The sequence below is a fragment of the Cervus canadensis genome, chromosome 4 (assembly GCF_019320065.1).
Source record: "Cervus canadensis isolate Bull #8, Minnesota chromosome 4, ASM1932006v1, whole genome shotgun sequence".
NCBI classification, from domain to species: Eukaryota; Metazoa; Chordata; class Mammalia; order Artiodactyla; family Cervidae; genus Cervus; species Cervus canadensis.
This window is the reverse complement of record NC_057389.1, coordinates 95,295,718-95,318,321: the sequence shown is the minus strand read 5'-3', so window position 1 is coordinate 95,318,321 and position 22,604 is coordinate 95,295,718. Positions and strand designations below refer to the sequence as shown.

General features: G+C 50.6%; 1 protein-coding gene across 2 annotated transcripts; it reads right to left on the bottom strand.

Annotated features, from left to right (window-relative positions):
• Nucleotides 1-71: 71 nt before the first annotated feature.
• On the bottom strand, nucleotides 72-9,036 carry DCAF15 (DDB1 and CUL4 associated factor 15). 2 transcript variants are annotated; one of them, XM_043466907.1, is made up of 13 exons: nucleotides 8,862-9,035; nucleotides 6,943-7,040; nucleotides 6,719-6,854; nucleotides 6,027-6,133; nucleotides 5,807-5,946; nucleotides 5,550-5,720; nucleotides 2,095-2,529; nucleotides 1,895-1,986; nucleotides 1,673-1,801; nucleotides 1,493-1,578; nucleotides 1,158-1,262; nucleotides 973-1,088; nucleotides 72-623 (listed from the first exon to the last, which is right to left on the bottom strand). In XM_043466907.1, exons 1-13 carry the CDS (start codon nucleotides 8,991-8,993, stop codon nucleotides 568-570), a joined length of 1,803 nt encoding a protein of 600 aa, XP_043322842.1. In that variant the 5' UTR covers nucleotides 8,994-9,035; the 3' UTR covers nucleotides 72-567. The 2 variants fall into 2 exon arrangements, with proteins under 2 accessions (XP_043322842.1, XP_043322843.1); XM_043466908.1 differs by lacking the exon at nucleotides 5,550-5,720 and having other exon boundaries at nucleotides 8,862-9,036.
• Between the last annotated feature and the right edge of the window lie 13,568 nt (nucleotides 9,037-22,604).

The following is a 22,604-nucleotide window of genomic DNA, read 5'->3' as shown; positions in this document are numbered from 1 at the left end:
GGGAGCCTGGGGGCTGGAGGGGGGCCAGCTGGACCCCAAGCTCCTGAGTAGCAGGCAGTGAAGGGAACTGGTGAGGTTCAGAAATAAAACATTTATTATGTGAAGAGGAACAACAGGGCCAGGAGGGGGAGGTGTGACGGCCACTAGGTTCTCCACCTCAGATGGGGGAGACGGAGGGTGGTCGGGGCAGGGGTCTGGGATCCATCTGGCCTCCCTGGGCTGTGTGTGGGGGGCCATGTCCACACCTGTAGCTGAGGAAAGGGGCGAACTCTCAAGGAACGAGGGCCCGCGCCCAGCTTAGGGTGAAGGCGGGCGCTCAAGGCAGGTGGGACAGAGGGCTGTCTTCCCTCTGCCCCTTCCCCACTTAAATAGGCATAAATAAGAAGCGTCCAGACTCTCAGGCCACCAGGGGCTGCCCGGCCCAGCCCCCTTCCCGCAGCCTAACACTAGTGCCGGTCATCGGTTGGTCGGTTGGTTGGTCGGCCGGCCGGCCGGCGGCTACCAGGAAGGCGGCCAGCTCCCAGGCCGCGGAGGTAGTTGGAGTCAGTGTCCAGGGCGGCCGGGCCCTCACAGCACAATCCACGTGTATCGCTCGCTGTCGGCCAGAACTTTCAGTGAGCACCCTGCAGGGGAAGGTGTGGACAAGGCCTTGGAACCTCGAGCCGGCCCAGTCTGCAGGAGAGGCTTCTTTCCCTGACCTGATGGTGGCCCAGAAGGCTCTAGCAAGGCAGGTCCAAGTTATCTCTGCCTCGGGCCTCCAGCCACTCAATGTCTGCTGAATGCTGCCAGGTGCCACATCTGAAATGGCGCCCTGGCCCTGGCCTGGGCTGCCCTCACCTTCACCTCCATGCCGCTGCTCAGCCAATGGGCTCCTTCATTCAGCAACATTTAGCAATTAGCGCCCACTCCAGGCCCCGCCCAGCCCCAGGACCAGGACCTCAGTCCTAAACTGTCGTCAGGTCAGCGCCCCACCTTTGTGCAGGGCCTCGTTGGTCATCCTGTTGACGTATCGGCCGCTACTCTCGGGCACCAGCCACTTCATGACCATGTCCACACAGCTCTTGCGATATGAGCTCCAGACGCTGCCGCTGAGGAGGAGGGTATGAGCGACTCCCAGCCCTGGGCCCAACCCACCCCTGCCCCCGACCCTGCCTCACCTCGTCTGTCCTTTGACCTCAGTGAGGTCGCCCACGCTGACTGTCACAAAGATGCCCGTGTTGAGGTCCCATGCCACCTTGAGACTGGTGTGGTAGGTCTTTGGTCTACAGGAGGGAAAGCTGGTGAGCACAAGAGAAAGTGGGGGACTACAGGGCCCCTGAGCTTGAACCCAGGCTACCCTAAGGGGCTTTTATCTTTGGAGCAGTAATGGAATAGCCCATCCAAGCTTTGGGGGGTCAAGGGGAGTTTTATCATATGCCACCTCCCCACATCGAGGTATCATGACAGCAGGACCCTGCTGGGCAAGGGTGAGGGCGGGTCCTTGCCCACTCACCGGAGCTGGCCTTCCTCGGTGGGGGATGGGAACGCCAGGAGCAGCAGGCCAATGTTAATGAGGACCTGGTTGGTTTCTGGGCAGACCTGGGGGGTGGGGAGGGTGGACAGTGACAGCTACTGAGAGTGCCACCAAGAGCAGGGGAGGCCCTGGGCTGTCCTGCCCAACACCTGGACCCACCTCCAGGATGACAATATCATAGTCGCTAAAGGAACAGAACTGGTGACCCCAAGTGGCGTCATGGCGGATCACCTCGTTGATGACATACTCGAAGTCCAGTGTGAGCTGCTCGACTGTCAGGTACTGGCCCTGTGGACAAGGGCAGGGGGAGAACTGCGCTCACTGCCATCCCAGGAGGTGCCCCAGGAGCTGCCCCTCGGCCTGCCCACCACCCACACCCACCTGGACGGCGGCCTGCTCACGCATGGGCCGCAGGTTGCGACCTCGGAGATCAGTCACCACGAAGGGCAGGGAGATCTTGTCATCCTCGAACTCTGAGGGGGCAGGACATGGGGGTAGGAATGGCGGTGGGAGGCCTAGAGGCTCTCAAGGCCAGCCTCCCACGCTTGGGGCCCTGCCCACCAGAGGGGCTCCCCGCTCACCATCCTCTGGCTCCGTCCCCTCACCGGACCCCAGCACGTAATAGAGCTTGGTGTAGTTGACATATCCAGGCTCCGGAGCGGGCGCCTCTGCTGCAGGGGGGCTGTCCCGGGGCACCGCCTCCCCACCTGGGCCAAGGGGCTCAGAGGGCAGGCGGCAGCGGCTGCCTGAGGGCCCTGGGCAGGGGGGTGGCCGGACTTCCTCCGAGGTCCCACCCTTGGCCTCTTTGGCCCGGCGGAAGATGTCAGCCACAAACTCCTTGGCTTTGGCAATGGCAGGCGAGGGATCGGGGGTCCCAGAGGGCCAGGCTGGGGCTGCTTCAGGGCAGAGGCTGGGGAGAACAGGGGGCAACTCTGGGCTCTGGGGTCCAGGGGGGCTGGGAGGGGCCGGGGGGTAGGTGGTGTGGTCGTATAGGATCTGGCAGAAGCTGCTATCTCCTGGAACATAAAAATAGTGAGGGAGGTAGAAGAAGTCAATAAATGAGTTTAGGTCAGGATGCTCTCCTGAGCTCCCTCATAACCCGGGGGTGGGGGGGGGGGGCGTGGATCTTAGAAATCCAAGAGGAGACCAGTCCAGAACAACCAAAATGGAAAAAGGACTTACACACATGCATGTTCATTCAAACCTTCCTCTTAAGCATCTGCTGTGTGCCCCATATTGAGGACACAGGCGTGAACAAGAGAAAATTCCCTGCCCTTGGGAGCTGACATGTATGGATAACAGCAGTCATGCATGGATGTGACAGCTGGACGATAAAAAAAGCTGAACGCTGAAAAACTAAAGATTTTGGTGCTGGAGAAGACTCCTGAGAGTCCCTTGGACTGCAAGATCAAACCAGTCCATCCTAAAGGAAATCAGTCCTGAATATTCATTGGAAGGATTAATGCTGAAGCTGAAACTTCAATACTGTGGCCACCTGATTTGAAGAACTGATTCATTAGAAAAGACCCTGAAGCTGGCAAAGATTGAAGGCAGAAAAAGAAGGGAATGACAGAGGATGAGATGGTTGGATGGCATCACCGACTCGATGGACATGAGTTTGAGCGAACTCTGGGAGTTGCTGGACAGGGAAGCCTGGCATGCTGCAGTCCATGGGGTCACAAAGAGTTGGACACGACTGAGTGGCTGAACTGAACTGGGGAGCTGGGAGTCTATGATGATGACAGAAGAAAAAAGCTACATAAGGGCTTCCCTGGTAGCTCAGTGGTAAAGAATCCACCTGCCAATGTAGGAGACATGGGTTCGATCCCTGATCTGGGACGATCTCACATGCCCAGGAGCAACTAAGCCTACGCGCCACAACTGAACCTGGGCTCTTGAGCCACAATTACTGAAGCCCACACGAGAGGCTCTGCTCTACAAGAGAAGCCACCCCAGTGAGAAGCCCATGCACCACAACGAGAGAGCAGTCCCAGCTCTCCACACCTAGAGAAAAGCCTGCACAGCAGTGAAGGGCTTTATTTGACCCCACATGGTCAAATAAATAAGCCACAGAAGTTTGACAGTTTACCACACTGTCTTCTGTCCTTTTCAACTCGACACAGACCCACACAGGCACAGCCTGGCCAGATCCCAGGCCTCTCTGTGACTCCACCTGACTGGGGGCCAGATCTCCCTATGGAGAATCTGTGTGGAGAAGCCAAGCATCCACCAAGCAGCACCACCGCCGGGCCCTGGGCTCTGCCTGCCCTGCTCCACTGGGCCCCTATAAGCAGCCCTTGTAAAGGGGAGCTCCCCTCTCAGTTCAGAGACTCGGGGCCAAGGCTCAGAGAAACTTGGCCAAGGTCACACGGAGAGATAATACAAGTATGCCAACAAACTCCTGTCTGCCAGGGCGGCGGCATGTCTTCTGGAGAGGAGGGAGATGAGAGGAAAATGTTCACATCAAAACTCCCCCTCTGTGTAGATACCCTCCTAGGGTGAGAGGAGTGTCAGACACCGCTGACAATGCCCCTCACCTGGGCCGTGTGTGCACGGCTGCATCCTGTCCCATGCGGTCCTTCCTAATGGGGTGGGGGGCAGCCGCCCCGTCCAGGCCTAGCTTGTTGGGGGATCATAGTTTGGCGAGAAAGCAGAGCCTTGCCCGCTCTGGTACAGGTGGCCAGGGCAGCGGCGGGAGGCCCCTGGAAGAGCTTAAGGACAAGGCACACCGGCCCTTGCTGGTCTGAGGGCTCTGTTATATATACATACATAACACATACATGGCTTCCCCAGTGACTCAGAGGTAAAGAACCCACCTGCCAATGCAGGAGACCCGGGTTCAGTCCCTGGGTTGGGGATCACCTAGAGGAGGAAATGGCAACCCACTCCAGTACTCTTGCCTGGAGAATCCCCACGGACAGAGGAGCCTGGCGGGCTGCAGTCCATGGGGTCCCAGTTGTACATGACTGAAACGACTGAGCACACACATGAGCACATACATAGAATCCGCTTCTCATGTCCACTCCCCTGCCTCCCCAGGGGCAGTCACTTTAAATGCAGGTAGTTGGTATCTTTTTTTTTGGCCATGATACTCAGTCTGCAGGATCTTAGGTCCTCCCCAGCCAGGGACTGAACCTGGGCCCTCGCAGTGAAAATGTGGCCTCCTAACCACTGGACCACTGGGGAAGTCCCAGTGGTCATCTTTATTGGACTGGGTTCTGACATAATTGGAACACATTCTAAACTCATATATAAATGGCATCAGTAGCAGGTTACAGATCTTCTTGTGTTTCTTTTGCACGTGAACATGTCTTTAAGGCACACTCTCCACAGACAGGCATGCTGGGGCACTCCCTGCTGATCCGGGAGAGGTAACCACCCAGTCCTACCTTCCCAAATGCCAGGCAGGCCCCAGCTGCCACCACTAAAGCCTCGGAAATGCTTAGGCGCAGGGCTGCTGCTGGGCCACAGGGACCCTCTGTTGCCATAAGGCCCTGGGACAGCAGGAGTGCCAGTGGCCCCCCTGCCCCATGTCAGCAACAGTCAAATCCGTAAGGTGGTCCTCTGCGCACTAACCACTCCCTTAAGTTTTTAATCGACCTTCCTCTTTCTGACTAGAAGGACGCACTGCACTGTCCAGCATGGTAGACAGTGGCTGACCACATGTGACGATTTGAACTCGACATCACTAAAATTAAATTTAACAACTCAGTTCCTTGGTCACATGACCCACTGTCAAGTGGCTACTGGTGGCAGCTGTAGCAGATACCCCAGCTGTGGACCCTCTTAGCCCCATGGAAAGTTCCAGTAGGCAGTGCTGGGGCGGGGGTGAGGGGGCAGGGTGGCTGGGTTGGGAGCCCACAGTGCCACTTCCTGAACCAGGGACTTCACCTCTCCGGGGTCTCCATCACCTCATCTGTGAGGCGGGGTAGTGATGGCGCCGACCTCAAGGGGCTGCTTGGCCAAGTCACTGGGTCACAGGGCCCCGAGGCCAGGAGCGCGTTCGCAGGGCCTGTCGGCAGACCCAGGAACCCACCTGCCGAGTGCACCGAGACGGCGCAGGCCACCAGAGAGTAGCTGGTGTTGAGCAGCACCACCTGGTCCTTCTTGAGCTGGAAGGCGGGCTGGAAAGTGGGGAAGGGGTAGACCACCTGGTACTTGGTGTGCAGCATGAAGCCATGCCGCAGGCACTGCGCGCTCGGGTCACCTGCAGCGACACAGGCCACGCGGGCTCAGCTGCGGCCGCGGGGCAGGGAAGCAGGCCACCCGGCGCCCCAGGCCCCAGCCCCTCACCTGGGTGGGCGCGGCTGGCGTCCCGGCAGGCGGCACAGCGGCCCGGCGGCGGCACGGCCACGGTGCTGATGTAGATGTCCCGGTGGTTCTCGTCGCTCATCACCATCATGTTCATGAGCATGCCGTTGGCTGAGCGGGTGCTGGGGGCCGGTGGAGCCTCAGAGCCTGGCCTGGGCGCCCGCCCCCACCCCCTCCCCACCACCCTATCCCCAAGTCTCACTTGAAGCCGAAGACAATGACTTTGGAGGCGTCACTGGGCCACTCACACACAGTCAGGTACAGGTCACTGTAGATCTCCTCGTCCTGGAAGAGCCGCACCTGGCGGACCTGAGCAGCAGGTTCTCATGGGGGTGGGGTCTGAGTGGGCCGGGGCCAACCCGAGGCAGCAGCTGCCAGCAGTCTTGGGCCACGGAGCCCCAAGCGGCCTTCACCCCACACCCCGCTCTGCCACCCTGAGAACACGCTGAGGAGGCTCATAAGAATTTCCCCTCACATGTGGGGGACACAGGGAGGCCAGGCCTAGGATAGGATGCAGCCAGACCCATAGGCTCCAAGCCTGACCCACCCTGAGACCGGATGACCTCTCTGAACTCATGTGGAAACTGGGGTAACGGCACTCACCTCCCGGGGTGGGACATTTGAGGAGTCAAGGTCAGGGCGAAACCAGGCATGGCAGCCTGCCTAACAGACCTAATGGATCCCTCCTGCCCTAAGCCATCAGACCATAGGAAATCCTGCCATTCCCACTTTTGGCTCTGAAGATGGCCATTTCCTACAGTTCGACCTAACACTTGGGAGTCCTGACAATGGACCCGCGAGTACACTATCTCCAATCTGTGGCCATGGAACCTGAGGCTCAGAGTGGGGTCATGTGGTCAGAAGGGAGGTGCCCAGCGCCCAGCCTGGCCCTACCAGCTTGAGCTTGCTGTGCACGTTGAACTCCCACCAGTACAGGTGGTAGATGTAGAAAGAGAAGTCGTCGTCCCCACTGCTGCTCGTGTAGGAGAGAACATAACGGCCGCACTTGGAAAAGCCCAGGAAGATGTGTCTGTGGGGATGGCAGGGAGGGGCCAACGGCCAGGTCAGGGCCGGCCAGCCGCCCCACCCCGCCAACCCCTGCCTGGCCCCCGCCTCACCCTGCGTAGAGGAAGTCTTCATCCACAATGTTCTTGAGAGAGACGCAGACCCTGGGTGGCAGCTTCCGGAAGAGGCGAGGAGAGAGCTGCCCACTGATCTGGGGAAGGGTCAGCCAGAGCTCTTGAGACACCACATGGCAGAAGCAGCCTGCAGCACCCCCAGCCCCCTCACCCAAGGCAGAGCAACATCTCTGGGGTCCAGCCCAGCCACATAGGCCTACTTCCTACCAACCATAACGGTCCAGGGTGGCCCAAGCTCTGGAAGGTGTGAATGGCTTGAGCCTGTCTCTCCACCAGGGCCCCATGCCACCCTCCCAACTCCACAGCCTAAGGGTTCCTCTTGCCTGCGGTATCCCTGGTGGCTCAGATGGTAAAGAACCTGCCTGTAAACGCAGGAGATGTAAGAGACATGGTTCGATCTCTGGGTCAGGAAGATCCCCTGGAGAAGGGAATGGCCACCCATTCCAGTATTCTTGCCTGGAGAATTCCATGGACAGAGGAGCCTGGCAGGCTACAGTCCATGGACACGACTGAGTGACTGACATTTTCACACATTCCTCTTGCGTAAGCCCCCAGGCTGTGAGAACTATCACTGGCATTGCCTCCCCCAGTCACCCCTGGCCCACACTGGCCACCTAGCTGTCTTCCTGAAGGCTACCTGAAGGCACAGTGAGCTCTGGACATCGAGGACCACCAAGGAGGCTGAGATGGGGGCTTGACCAACTCCACTCACCTGTTCCCAACCCACCAGCCTATACACGGGGCGCTTAGGTCCCTGGGGGCCTGTCTGTTGAGGCAGACAGAAGGGTAAACCTGACCAGTGATGGTCCAACTCCTGCCCGACCCCCCCCTTCTCAATTAACAGCCACCTTCCAACTGACTCCCTCATCCCAAAACTTCAAGGAAGGTTTGGGCGGGAGACAGGCCCAAGTTGAGCACTAAGGAATCAGAGCACCTCGGATCCTGTTACCCAGTCTAATGGGGGAGATGCAGCCCAGCCCTCGAGGAGATCCCAGAGTGGAATATCCCTGTCAGTGAGGCCCAGGCTGACCGGGAGACACAGTCCCCGTTCACCGAGCTTCCAAGCTAAGGGCGGAGCCACAGCCCAACCCAGGGAGCAATCAGGCTGAGGGTGGGGACTGTCCCGGCTCCAGGAGCTCTAGTCAAAAGGAGAAGACACAGCCCTGCCCTCACAGAGTTCCCAGCCTGATGGAGAAGACGGCACAACTCCTGACCCACGGAGACACAGACCTGCCCCAGTTGCTGCTGACCTGACAGTAGATTTACACGCTTGCCCTCCCAGAGCTGGCAACCCGATGGAGAAAAAGATCCCAGCACGCTGAGAGTTTGGTCTCATGAGGAGACAGAGCCTTCCTCAGGTAGCTGAAGATCAGGCCCTCTCCAGGGAGCTCCCTCCCATTCAATGGGGGAGGCAGTTACAGGAACTCCCAGCTCTCCTGTGGTCAGAGCTGGACAGAGAGAGGAACCCCAGGCGGAGGAATCCCAAAGCCGGTAGCAGAGACTGTGCCAAGGGGGCGGTAAGGCTCCAAAACGGAGGGGCCGTGGGAGCAGGGTTTTGAAAAACGAGTCTGACCCTGCGTCGCCCCCTTCCTCCTCACTCCTCCAGCGGCCTCTAAGGCCCCCTTCATCCAAGCTCGTCCTCGGGACCCCGCCCCCAGCCCGTCCATCCAAGCCCCCTCCCAGGGACCCCGCCCCCAACTCCCTCCATCCAAACTCCCGCCGCAGCCCCCCCAATCTAAGCTCTCTCCCCGGGGCCCCGCCCAACCCCCTTCCTCCAAGCCCCCTCCCCCGGGGCTCCGCCCCCAACCCCTCACCCCGCGAACGCCCTCCCTCCCCACCGCCTCCCTCGTCCCTCCTCCCTTCCCTCCGACGCGCTCCTCCGAGACTCCAGGCCTCACCTTGACCCGCTCCAGCTGCTTGAGGACGTGCTCCCGCCGCCGCCCCGCTGCCCGCTTTCCCCCGGCGCCCCCGGGGCCGCCGCCGCCGCTCCCGGCCCCGCTGTTCCGCTCCGATTTCGAGCTGGGCGCCATTTTCACCCCCTCCCTCCACTTCCGGAGCAACCGGCCTCTTCGCCCCACCCCCGCCGCCTCTTCATTGGCCGTTGCTCGACACTGCGGCCCGCGGGTTGGGTGAACGCCCGCACTCTGGGCTTTTTCCCGCTACGCCTGTCCATCACTGCCACCTCGACCCTTGATTGGTAGAGACGGTACAGTCCCGCCGGCCCGTCGCCGTATTCCCGCCTTCCCGCAAGGACGCACCCGTCAGAGGCCCCATTTGCGCCCCTCGCTGATATGACTTTGACCCAATAGGCAGAGGACCCTATCCGTCTCCAGGGCGTCACGCCCCCTTGTGGCTGGTGGGTTTCCATGGAGATCCAGGCGGTCCTGGCCTGTGGGCGGGGCGATGGGCGCCTGTGGTCCAGAAGGGTCATAATCCCCAGCCCAAGGATATCCGCGCCCAGTCCGGGTGCAGCGGGGCCTGGCAAACATCCTAGGGCTACCGGCCGTGCTGAGGAAAGGGATTTACAAAATAAAAGGATGAAATTGATTAAAACATCTTTCAGGACTTCCCTGACGGTCCAGTGGTTTCAGGACTTCCTCATGGCTTCAACTGCAGTAGGTATGGGTTCCATCCCTGATCCAGGGACTAAGATCCCACGGTGCAGAGGGGCATGAGAAAAAAAAAAAAATTCAGATGGACTGGCGGGCGGCCTGACCAGATCATGATGATGATAATAACAACAACATTAATTACTTATATAGTACTTTACACTTAGCAGAAACAGTTCTGCACTTAGAATCCTATGTAGTAAATCGCTGTTAGGCCAATTTTATAGATAATAGTAATAGCAGTTGTTTAATGTCAGATATGAGTATCATCTTCCTGTGCTTTAGCTTATTTAATTTTCAAAGCCGTTTTGGAGATGGATCGTTTTATTATCTTCATTTTAAACGTGGTGAAACTGAGGCTTACAGTGTACTGCTCCTGAACCCCTGGCACATATACACCTCAGATGCCTGAATGTTATGACCATAATTAGAGAAGAATAGAATGGATCTGGCTTTCATATTCTTCCAACCTCTGTCTTCACTTATTCAATAAATACTTACTGAGCACCTACTATGCTCAATGAATATGACAGGGCTTATTTATTTACGTGGCTGTATCAGGTCTTAGTTGCATCATGGGAGATCTTTTGTTGGTTGCAGCACACAGTCTAGTTGTGGTGCATAGATTCCAGAGTGCACAGGCTCAGTAGTTGCAGCTGGTGAGCTTAGATGCCTCATGGCATGTGGGATCTTAGTTCCCCCACCAGAGATCAAACCAGTGTCCCCTGCTTTGCAAGACAGATTCTTAACCTCTGGACCACCAGGGAAGTCCCTAGTGATTCACTTTTAGAAAAAAAGAATGGAAAGGGAAAATGTAGTCTGGCAGTGAAGAAACTTTCCAGATAACACCTCAGTCAAGTGGTCAAGTTTATCATCATAGTGATAAGTTGTGTGCATGTCATGGGCACTTGATGTGACGTGAGGACCCTTGCACTTGTCTGGTATCCTCCAAAACCTATAACCTCCATCTAATGAGAAAACATCAGGTGATTGTCCCAAAGGGAGGGACAGGACCTTCTACAAAAGTCCTAACCGGTATACTTCAAAAGTGTCAAGGTCATGAGAAAGCATGACCAAGGAACTGGCACAGTTTAAAGGAGTCTAAGAAGATGATGTGATATCCAAATGAAGTGTTAGCTGTGATCCTGAACCACAAAAGGACATCATAGTAAAACCTGGGGAAACTGACATTATGTCTGTAGTTTAGTAAATAGTGTTATACCAACATTAGTTAATCTCTTAGTTGTGACAAATATGCCTGGTTAGGCAGTATATTAAAATTTGGGGCAGTTGGGTGGAGGGTAGACAAGAATTCTTTGTACCAACCACCTTTGCAGATTATAGTCTGGTCAAGCTGCTATAGAAAAAATACTATAGACTGGGTGGGTTTGCAACAAACATTTATTTCTCACAGTCCTGAAGGCTGAGAAATCGAAGATCTAGGTTCTGGCAGATCTGGTATTTGGTGAGGGCCCACTTTCCTTATTGTGGACAGCATCTCCTTGCTGTACCCTCACACGGCAGAGAGAGAGACATAGAGATAGAAACAGAGATGAGGAAGAAAGAGGCAGAGATCTTGAACGTTCCCTTCTAAGGGCACTATGCGCTGTGCGGTACCAAGTCGCCTCACTTGTGTGTGACTCTTTGCTCCCTATGGACTCTAGTCCGCCAGGCCCCTCTGTCCATGGGATTCTCCAGGCAAGAATGCTGGAGGTGATTGCCATACCCTCCTCCAGAGGATTTTCCTGAACCAGGGATCAAACTCACATCTCTTACATCTCCTGTGTTGTCAAGCAGGTTCTTTTACCTATAAGGGCACTAATCCCATTCCACCTGCCTGACCTAATTATTTCCCAAAGACCCCCATCTCCTAATACCATCAAACTGGGGTTTAGGGCTTCAACCTTTGAATTTCAGGGGGACCCAAGCACAGCCTGTAGGACAAGTCATCTGTAAATCAAAAAGTATTCCAAAATAAAAAGTTTTTAAAGAGTTGGGGGGCAGGTCATTATGGTTGCTGTATAGAGGATAGTTTAGGGGATTAAGAGCAAGAATGGCCTCAGAGAGGCTAGAGAGGGAGGTGATGGTGCCTTGAATTCAGATAATAGCAATAGAAAGAGAAAAATGATCATATGCAAAGGTGATGGGTGATGCTCATGGATTGGGTATTGGGATGGAGGCGAGAAGGGAAGACAGTGACCTTCTTCAGCAGGATGAAGGAAACCAGACAGGAGTCCCCCTCATCCCCTTTCCAGAGCCCCACCTACCCCAGTGGAAGAGATCTTGTATCAGTTATCCATTGTTGTATAATAAACAACACCAAACCCAGTGGTGTAAAATTACAATAATTGTTTAATCATTTTTTAATATACTTATGTATTTATTTGACTGGGTCGGGTCTTAGTTGTGGCACACAGGCTCTTCATCGCTACATCATGCAGGATCTTTCGTTGTAGCACATGGACTCTCTGGTTGTGGCATGTGAGCTCCAGAGCAGGTGGACTTCAGTAGTTGTGGCACGCAGCCTTAGTTGCTCCACAGCATGTGGGATCTTAGTTCCCTAACCAGGCATTGAACTCTCGTCCCTTGCATTGCAAGGTGGATTCATATATACATATACATATCTCTGTTGGTGTGCAGGTTTTTCCCTAGTTGTGGCAAATGGGAGCTACTCTCTAGTTGCAGTGCACGGGCTTCTCATCATGGTGGCTTTTCTTGTTATTGAGCACAGGCTCTAAGGTGAAAGGGCTTCAGTAGTTGAGGCATGAGAGCTTGGGAGTTTCAGTTCTTGGGATCTAGAGCACTGACTCAATAGCTGTGGTGCACAAGCTTGGTTGCTCCAAGTCCCATGGGATCCTCCCAGGCCAGGGATGGAACCCGTGTCTTCTGCATTACATGGCAGATTCTTAACTACTAGACCACCAGGGAAGTCCTAGTCATTTTGTATTCAGTTCAGTTCAGTCGCTCAGTCTTGTCTGACTCTTTGTGACCCCATGAATTGCAGCACGCCAGGCCTCCCTGTCCATCACCAACTCCCGGAGTTTACTCAAACTCATGCCCATCGAGTCAGCGATGCCATCCAGCCATCTCATCCTCTGTCGTTCCCTTCTCCTCCTGCCCTCAATCTTTCCCAGCATCAGGGTCTTTTCCAATGAGTCAGCTCTTCGCATGAGGTGGCCAAAGTACTGGAGTTTCAGCTTCAGCATCAGTCCTTCCAATGAACACCCAGGACTGATCTTCTTTAAGATGGACTGGTTGGATCTCCTTGCAGTCCAAGGGACTCTCAAGAGTCTTCTCCAACACCACAGTTCAAAAGCATCAATTTTTCGGCGCTCACCTTTCTTCACAGTCCAACTCTCATATCCATACATGACCACTGGAAAAACCATAGCCTTGATGAGACGGACCTTTGTTGGCCAAGTAATGTCTCTGCTCTTTAATGTGCTATCTAGGTTGGTCATAACTTTCCTCCCAAGGAGTAAGTGTCTTTTAATTTTCATGGTTGCAGTCACCATCTGTAGTGATTTTGGAGCCCAAAAAAATAAAGTCTGACACTGTTTCCACTGTCTCCCCATCTATTTCCCATGAGGTGATGGGACCAGATGCCATGATCTTAGTTTTCTGAATATTAAGCTTAAGCCAACTTTTTCACTCTCCTCTTTCACTTTCACCAAGAGGCTTTTTAGTTCTTCACTCTCTGCCATAAGGGTGGTGTCATCTGCATAGCTGAGGTTATTGATGTTTCTCCCAGCAATCTTGATTCCAGCTTGTGCTTCTTCCAGCCCAGCATTTCTTATGATGTACTCTGCATAAAAGTTAAATAAGCAGGGTGACAATATACAGCCTTGACGTACTCCTTTTCCTATTTGGAACCAGTCTGTTGTTCCATGTCCAGTTCTAACTGTTGCTTCCTGACCTGCATACAGGTTTCTCAAGAGGCAGGTCAGGTGGTCTGGTATTCCCATCTCTTTCAGAATTTTCCACAGTTTATTGTGATCCGCACAGTCGAAGGCTTTGGTGTAGTCAATAAAGCAGAAATAGATTTTGTATTACTCTCTTACAATCCTAAGAGTTGGCTGGATTCAGCTGGGCAGTTCTCACTTGAATTCTTTCGTGCATTCTATTCAGATGATGTGCTGAGGTTGGAGTCAACTTAGCACATACATGTGGACTTAGCACACATATATGCCTTGTATAAGAATAAAAATATTGTCAATATTATTGACGATCCCATTGTCTTTATTCCCTGTCAAGGTAACAACATCCTAGAATTTTGTCCTACCATTCTCATTATGTTTATATCCCTAAAGAACACAGTGTTTATTTTGCCTGCTTTGTACTTTTATACAAATGAATTCATAATGGTGGGACTCTCTTATGATTTGCTTTTTTCACTCAACAGCATGCTCCTGTGATTCACCCATATTGTGTGTAGTTGGGGGTGTGTTTGTTCTCACTGTGCTAAGTTGCTTCAGTCCTGTCCGATTCTTTGTGATGCCACAGACTATAGCCCACCAGGCTTCTCTGTCTATGGGAGTCTCCAGGCTGGAGTGGGTTGCCGTTTCCTTCTCCAGAGGATCTTCCCGACCCAGGGATCGAACCTGTGTCTCTTATGTCTCCTGCGCTGGCAGGCAGGTTCTTCGCCATTAGCACCAGCCACTTTGGAAATCCTTATTTTCACTACCATATAGTGAATGCACCATAATTCTCTATTGTCCTGTCAGTAGAAAGTGCAGCTGTTTCCAGTTTGAGGAAACATGGTCAATGATCAATGCTTGATCATGAAAGCATGATCAGTGCTTCTCTGAGCCCTCTTTTACATACCTCCCAGAGAACCTGTGCAAGAGTTTATCTGAGGTCATACGTTGGAGTGGAATTTCTGGTATGTGTCAAGTTGTTTTTGCAAAGTCGTTGTGTCCATCTACACCGTAACAACAATGTGTGAGCATTCCAGTTGCTCCACATCCTGAGCAACACTTGACATTGTCTGACTGCTTCACGTGTGTCCCTTACCAGGTAAGAAACACAGCAGTCTGGTGTCATTCATCCCTGCTGGGAGCACCCCAGTCAAGAAAGGTATCCATATTCTAGTTAAAAAAAAAAAGATGTGGCCTCCCTGGGAAGCCTCCTGCCCAAAGCTTGGTATCCTCTCTCTGTTTCCTTCTTCCAACGTGGCAATGTTACAGCTTCCATAGACTTGTGGTTGACACACGCTTAAGGTATGTAGATTCTACTGTCTATGTAGACTCACAGAAAGATGTGGTAGGTTCTGAGTAGGGGTCCATCTGTTGGGGCAGAGACAAGCATGGGATCGAAAGGATACAAGATGCCCTTAAGAAGCCACTGTTGGGAATTCCCTGGTGGTCCAGTGGTTAAGAACCACCTTCTAATACAGGGGACTCGGGTTCAACTCCTGATCAGGGAACTAAGATTCCACATGCCACTGAGCAGCTAAGCCCACATGCTACAACTACTGAGTGTGCTCACTCTAGAGCCCGTGACGCACAGCTAGAGAAGCCCCCTCACACTGCAACCAGAGAAAGCCTGTGTGCCACAATGAAGACCCAGCCCAGCCTCCCGCCTTAAAAGAATTCACTATAATTTACTGTGACCAAGCCTGTATATGAACTAATACAGTTTATTTTTAATAAATAAGAACAATTGATATGCATATTGTATACAGTTCAGTCACTCAATCATGTCCGACTCTTCGCAATACCATGGACCACAGCATGCCAGGCCTACCTGTCCATCACCAACTCCCGGAGTTTACTCAAACTCATCTCCATTGAGTCAGTGATGCCATCCAACCATCTCATCCTCTGTCGTTCCCTTCTCCTCCTGCCCTCAATCTTTCCCAGCATCAGGGTCTTTTCCAATGAGTCAGCTCTTCGAATGAGGTGGCCAAAGTATTGGAGTTTCAACTTCAACATCAGTCTTTCCAATGAACACTCAGGACTGATTTCCTTTAGGATGGACCGGTTGGATCTCCTTGCAGTCCAAGGAACTCTCAAGAGTCTTCTCCAACACCAGAGTTCAAAAGCATCAATTCTTCGGTGCTCAGCTTTCTTTATAGTCCAACTCTCACATCCATATGTGACCATCAGAAAAACCATAGCATTGACGAGATGGACCTTTGTTGGCAAAGTAATGTCTCTGCTTTTTAATATGCTGTCTAGGTTGGTCATAACTTTCCTGCCAAGGAGTAAGCGTCTTTTAATTTCACAGCTGTAATCACCATCTGCAGTGAGTTTGGAGCCCAAAAAAATAAAGTCAGCCACTGTTTCCGCTGTTTCCCCATCTATTTGCCATGAAGTGATGACCAGATGCCATGATCTTAGTTTTCTGAATGTTGAGCTTTAAGCCAACTTATTCACTCTCCTCTTTCACTTTCATCAAGAGGCTCTTTACTTTTTCTTCACTTTCTGCCATAAGGGTGGTGTTATCTGCATATCTGAGTTTATTGATATTTCTCCCAGCAATCTTGATTCCAGCTTGTGCTTCATCTGGCCCAGCATTTCTCATGATGTACTCTGCATAAAAGTTAAATAAGCAGGGTGACAATATACAGCCTTGACGTACTCCTTTTCCTATTTGGAACCAGTCTGTTGTTCCACGTCCAGTTCTGACTGTTGCTTCCTGACCTGCATACAGATTTCTCAGAAGGCAGGTCAGGTGGTCTGGTATTCCCATCTCTTTCAGAATTTTCCACAGTGTATTGTGATCCACACAGTCAAAGGCTTTGGCATAGTCAATAAAGCAGAAATAGATGTTTTTCTGGAACTCTCTTGCTTTTTCGATGATCCAGCAGATGTTAGCAATTTGATCTTTGGTTCCCCTGCCTTTTCTAAAACCAGCTTGAACATCTGGAAGTTCATGGTTCACGTATTATTGAAGCCTGGCTTGGAGAATTTTGAGCATTCCTTTGCTAGTGTGTGAGATGAGTGCAATTGTGCAGTAGTTTGAGCATTCTTTGGCATTGCCTTTCTTAGGGATTGCAATGAAAACTGACCTTTTCCAGTCCTGTGGCCACTGCTGAGTTTTCCAAATTTGCTGGCATATTGAGTGCAGCACTTTCAGAGCATCATCTTTTAGGATTTGAAATAGCTCAACTGGAATTCCATCACCTCCACTAGCTTTGTTCATAGTGATGCTTCCTAAGGCCTGCTTCTGTTAGGTCCATATGATTTCTGTCCCATCTTTGCATGAAATATTCCCTTGGTATCTCTAATTTTCTTGAAGAGATCTCTAGTCTTTTCCATTCTATTGTTTTCCTCTATTTCTTTGCACTGATCACTGAGGAAGGCTTTCTTATCTCTCCTTGCTATTCTTTGGAACTCTGCATTCAAATGTGTATATCTTTCCTTTTCTCCTTTGCCTTTAGGTTCTCTTCTTTCTAAGCTATTTGTAAGGCATCCTCAGACAACCATTTTGCCTTTTTGCATTTCTTTTTCTTGGGGATGGTCTTGATCCCTGTCTCCTGTACAATGTCACAAACCTCCTTCTAGTTCTTCATGCACTCTCTCAGATCTAATCCCTTGAATCTATTTGTCACTTCCACTGTATAATTGTAAGGGATTTGATTTAGGTCACACCCGAATGGTCTAGTGGTTTTCCCTACTTTCTTCAATTTAAGTCTGAATTTGGCAATAAGGAGTTCATGATCTGAGTCACAGTCAGCTCCTGGTCTTGTTTTTGCTGACTGTATAGAGCTTCTCCATCTTTGACTACAAAGATAATCAATCTGATTTCTGTATTGACCATCTAGTGATGTCCATGTGTAGAGTCTTGTGTTGTTGGAAGGGGGTATTTGCTATGACCAGTGTGTTCTCTTGGCAAAACTCTGTTAGCCTTTGCCCTGCTTCATTTTGTACTCCAAGGCCAAATTTGTTTGTAACTCCAGGTATCTCTTGACTTCCTACATTTGCATCCCAGTCCCCTATAATGAGAAGGACATGTTTTTTGGGTGTTAGTTCTAGAAGGTCTTGTAGGTCTTCATAGAACCATTCAATTTAAGCTTTCCAGTCTTCTCTGGCATTACTGGTTGGGGCATAGACTTGGATTACCCTGATATTGAATGGTCCCATAGACCATTCTGTTTCATAGATAGGTTTATTTGCGCCATATTTTAGACTACACATTTAAGTGATATCCTATGATATTTGCCTTTCTCTTTCTGACTTATTTCACTTAGTATAATAATCTCCAGTTTTAGAAATGAGTTCTGATTCATATATGTTTTCCATATTTTTGTTTTTATTTTATGCCATACATACCTCAATCAAATTTTTAAGATGTATTGACTTTATTTGGAGAAGAAAATGGCAACCCACTCCAGTATTCTTGCCTGGAGAATCCTATGGACAGAGGTGCCTGGCGGACTACAGTCCATGGGTTTGCAAAGAGTCGGACACGACTGAAGCGACTTAGTCGCTTGTACGTTTGGCTGCGCTGGGTCTTTGTTGCTGCCTGGGCTTTTCTCTCGTTGTGGCCAGCAGAGCTGCTGTCCGGGTGCCATGCCTGGCCTTCTCACTGCTGTGGCTTCTCTTGCTGCAGAGCATGGGCTCTGGGCTCATGGGCTGCAGTAGCTGCCACTCCCATGCACAGGCTCACTGCTTGTGGTACAGGGCTTAGCTGCTCAACAGCATGTAGGATCTTCCCAGACCAGGGACTGAACCCATGTCTTCTGCATTGGAAGGCAGACTCTTTATCACTGAGCCACCGGGGAAGCCTTCAGTCAAATTTTCTATTCAACAGATATACAAGTGTGCAACGTGGCAAAGCCCACCTCTCCTCTCAGCCCCAGCCACCCAGCTCTCCCCTCTGAGACAACCAACTCATGAAAATATTTAGTTTATGAAAATGAGTGTGATTGTTAACCTCACTCTGCAACGTTTTTGTCTTCACATTAGCTCTCCTCACTCTAATCCATGTCGTGGTTTGAATGGTGATCCACAAACAGATGTGCTGACATTCTAACCCCAGAACATGTGAGCATGACTTTATTGTGGAAAAAAGAGAGAGAGAGATGTAATTAAATTAAGGATCTTGAGATGATCCTGGATTAGCCCTAAATCCAGCGACCAGTGTCCTTAAAAGAGACAGAAGAGGAGAAGCATAGACAGACACACACAAATAGAGAGAGAGGAAAAGGCCACGTGGAAACCAAGGCAGGGACTTGGGAGAAAGAGCTAGAAACACTGGGAATGGCAAAGATTGCCAGAAACCACTAGAAACTGGAAGAGACAAACAAGTAGTTTCCAAAATGAACCAAGCCTGCCAACACCTTGACTTCGGACTTCTAACTCCACAAGTCCAAATAAATAATTTGGACTTCTGAAATGAATCCATTGCTGCTGTTTAAAGCCATCCAGTTTGGGATCCTTGGTTATAACAGCCCCAGGGGGAAATGAATAAAGTATGTGTAGATAAAGTCCGCGGTGGGTCCTAGATCTGTTTGCCTATTGTTTCAATAGGACACATTTTTTTTTTTTTTTGTCTATTTATCTATTCCCTTCTTCTTTTCTATTTATTCATTTACGGCTGTGCTGGGTCTTTGATGCGATGAGTGGGCTTTCTCTGGTTGCGGCAAGCAGGGGGACTACTCTCTAGTTACGGTGCGCAGGCTTCACATGGTGCCGTGGTAAAGAATCCGCCTACCAGTACAGGAGACACTGGAGACACAGGTTTGATTCCTGGGTCAGGAAGAGCCCCTGGAGAAGGAAATGGCAACCCACTCCAGTATTCTTGCCTGGGAAATCTCATGGACAGAAGAGCCTGACAGGCTACAGTCCATGGGGTCGCAAAGAGCCAGACACCACTGAGTGACCGAACACACACATACTCTTGTTGTGGAGGGCGGGCTCTAGAGCTGGGTCTCAGTATTTGTGGCTCACCGACTTAGTTGCCCCTAGGCATGTGAAGTCCTCCGCAACTCATGTACCCTGCATTGGCAGGCAGACTCTCAACTACTGGACCGCAAGAAGGTCCTACTATTCCCCTCTTAGCCAGATTTTTTTCACTGATCACCTGGTATGTGAGAGGCCCTGTTCTCGGTCTGGGGACACAGCAGTGACTGTGGCCAAGTGCCCACCTCCGTAGAGCTGATATTCAGGTGGGAGAGATGGACAGTGGGCAAATATATAAATTAGGATGTGAGAAATGCCAGGAAGAAAAATGAGGCAAGGAAGAAGAAACGGTGGAAGAAAAAAAAAAAAGAAACCTGCTTCTGATCAGGGGATTTGGTGAGAGGGTGCTTTGAGGAAGTGATGTGAAGTTGCTAGCTTTGTGGGATGGAGGGTGACAGAGAATTTTTACTCTATTTAATGACTCTGCAGGGAATGGTCCTTGTGTGGACATGTTGGGGGCTATGTAAGAAAAAGAGATGGCTGGTCCTGTGTGTCACAGAGAGGATAATACTGCAAATATTCCACTTGCTCCTCTCCCTCCACCTGATTACCCACCCACTCCCACCTCCTTACCCCATTTCTCCCTTCCTTGCATTCAGGCAGGACCAGGTGACGAATCCTCACCAGTGAGACAGGAGTGGGAGGGTAGATGGTCCTTCTGAGTGGAGGCACTGAAAAAGTGATAAAAAGTGAAAAAGTCTCTCTCTTCAACTGCTCTGGCTGCGCACAGACTGCTATTCAGGTCCATGCAGCCTCTGTTGGACTGGATCCCAGAATGACTATGGCTCCGACGCCCTTCTGCTGATCTGTTGAGACTGTGGTGTTAGGCACTGATCTTTGCAGTCATGTGTTATGTAGAATGGTCTGCCTGTCTCTCTCTCTCTCTCTCTCTCTCTCTCTCTCTTTGCAGTCATGTGTTATGTAGAATGGTCTGCCTGTCTCTCTCTCTCTCTCTCTCTCTCTCTATATATATATATATATATAAGACCCTTGAATCCTGTGGGGGTTGGAGGCCATACCTCTGCATAGTCAAAAATCCGTGTGTAACTTTACAGTTGACCCTTCAAATTTGAGGTTCTGGATTTGCAGATTTGGCCCATCATGGTGTGACACTGTTGAAGAAATTTAGTGGAAAAAAATCCACATATAAGTGGACCCATGTAGTTCAAGGAAATAGATATGTATGTATGTGTATATATATATATACACACACAATATTTTACATAAACACACATAATACATGTAGTGTGTGTGTGTGTGTACATGTAAAGAAACCTGTATGCAGGTCAAAAAGCAACAGTTAGAGTTGGTTCCAAATTGGGAAAAGAGTACGTCAAGGCTGTATACCGTCACCCAGTTTATTTAACTTATATGCAGAGTACATCATGCAAAATGCTGGACTGGATGAAGCACAAGCTGGAATCAAGATTGCCAGGAGAAATGTCCATAACCTCAGATATTCAGATGACACCACTCTTATGGCAGAAATCGAAAAGGAACTAAAGAGCCTCCTGATGAAAGTGAAAGAGGAGAGTGAAAAAACTGGCTTAAAACTCAATATTGAAAAAACAAAGATCATGGCATCCAGTCCCATCACTTCATGGCAAATAGATGGGGAAACAATGGAAACAATGATAGACTCCCAAATTCTTGGGCTCCCAAATCTCTACTGATGGTGACTGCAGCCATGAAATAAAAGACACTTGCTCCGTGAAAGAAAAGCTATGACAAACCTAGACAGTGTTTTAAAAAGCAGAGACATTGTTTTGCCGACAAAGGTCTGTAAAAGCTATGGTTTTTCCAGTAGTCATGTGGATGTGAGAGTCGGACCATAAATAAGGCTGAGTGCCGAAGAACTGATGCTTTCAAACTGTGGTGTTGGAGAAGACTGAGAGTCCCTTGGACTGCAAGGAGATCAGACCAGTCAATACTAAAGGAAATCAGTCCTGAGTATTCACTGGAAGGGTTTCCCTGGTAGCTCAGTTGATAAAGAACCCGGCTGCAATGCAGGAGATCCCGGTTCAATTCCTGAGTTGGGAAGGTCCCCTGGAGAAGGGATAGGCTACCCACTCTAGTATTCTTGGGTTTCCCTTGTGGTTCAGCTGGTAAAGAATCCATCTGCAATGGGGGAGACCTATGTTCGATCCCTGTGTTGGGAAGATCCCCTGGAGAAGGGAAAGGCTACCCACTCCAGTATTCTGGCCTGGAGAATTCCATGGACTGTATAGTCCATGGGGTTGCAAAGAGTTGGACAGGATTCATTGGAAGGACTGATGCTGAAGCTGAAGCTCCAATACTTTGGCCACCTGATGTGAACAGTGGACTCATTGGAAAAGACCCTGATGCTGGGAAAGATTGAAGGCAAGGGGAGAAGAGGATGACAGAGGATGAGATGATTGGATGGCATCACCGACTCGATAGACATGAGTGTGAGCAAACTCTGGGAGTTAGCATGCTTGGCATGAAGCCTGGCATGCTTCAGCCCATGGGGTCACAAAGAGTCGGACATGACTCATACATATATATATACATATATATGTATATATATATGTGCTTAGTCGCTCAGTCGTGTCCGACTCTGCGATCCCGTGGACTGTAGCCCACAAGGCTCCTCAGTCCATGGGGATTCTCCAGGCAAGAACACTGGAGTGGGTTGCCGTGCCCTCCTCCAGGGGATCTTCCCAACCCAGGGATTGAACCCAGGTCTCCCGCAATGCAGATGGATTCTCTACCATCTGAGCCACCAGGGAAGCCCAAGAATACTGGAGTGGGTAGCCTATCCCTTCTCCAGGGGATCTTCCCAATCCAGGAATCGAACTGGGGTCTCCTGCATTGCAGGTAGATTCTTTACCAGCTGAGCTACCAGTGAAGCCCATATATAAGTATATGTGTGTATACATATATATATATATATATAAAATATATATAATGTGTATATATAATATTGTGTGTATATAAAATATTGTATGTGTTAATATGTGTATATATAGTATTTATGTATATATAATACAGTTACTATATATATTTTTTCATATATACATATATGCATATCATTTTATGTATGTAAAATCTATATAAGTAAGAGGAGATTTAGCATGAGGAGTTGACTCATGTGATTTTGGAG

Bases quoted from the DNA above. Each gene is read 5' to 3' on its own strand.
- DCAF15 (XM_043466907.1), bottom strand. From the start codon at position 8,993: ATGGCGCCCAGCTCGAAATCGGAGCGGAACAGCGGGGCCGGGAGCGGC. The intron at 6,134-6,718 runs GTAGGGCCAGGC...CCTGCTGCTCAG, and splicing joins TGCACAGCAAGCTCAAGCTG to GTCCGCCAGGTGCGGCTCTT. The intron at 1,987-2,094 runs GTGAGCGGGGAG...CTGCCCCCTCAG, and splicing joins GGGGACGGAGCCAGAGGATG to AGTTCGAGGATGACAAGATC.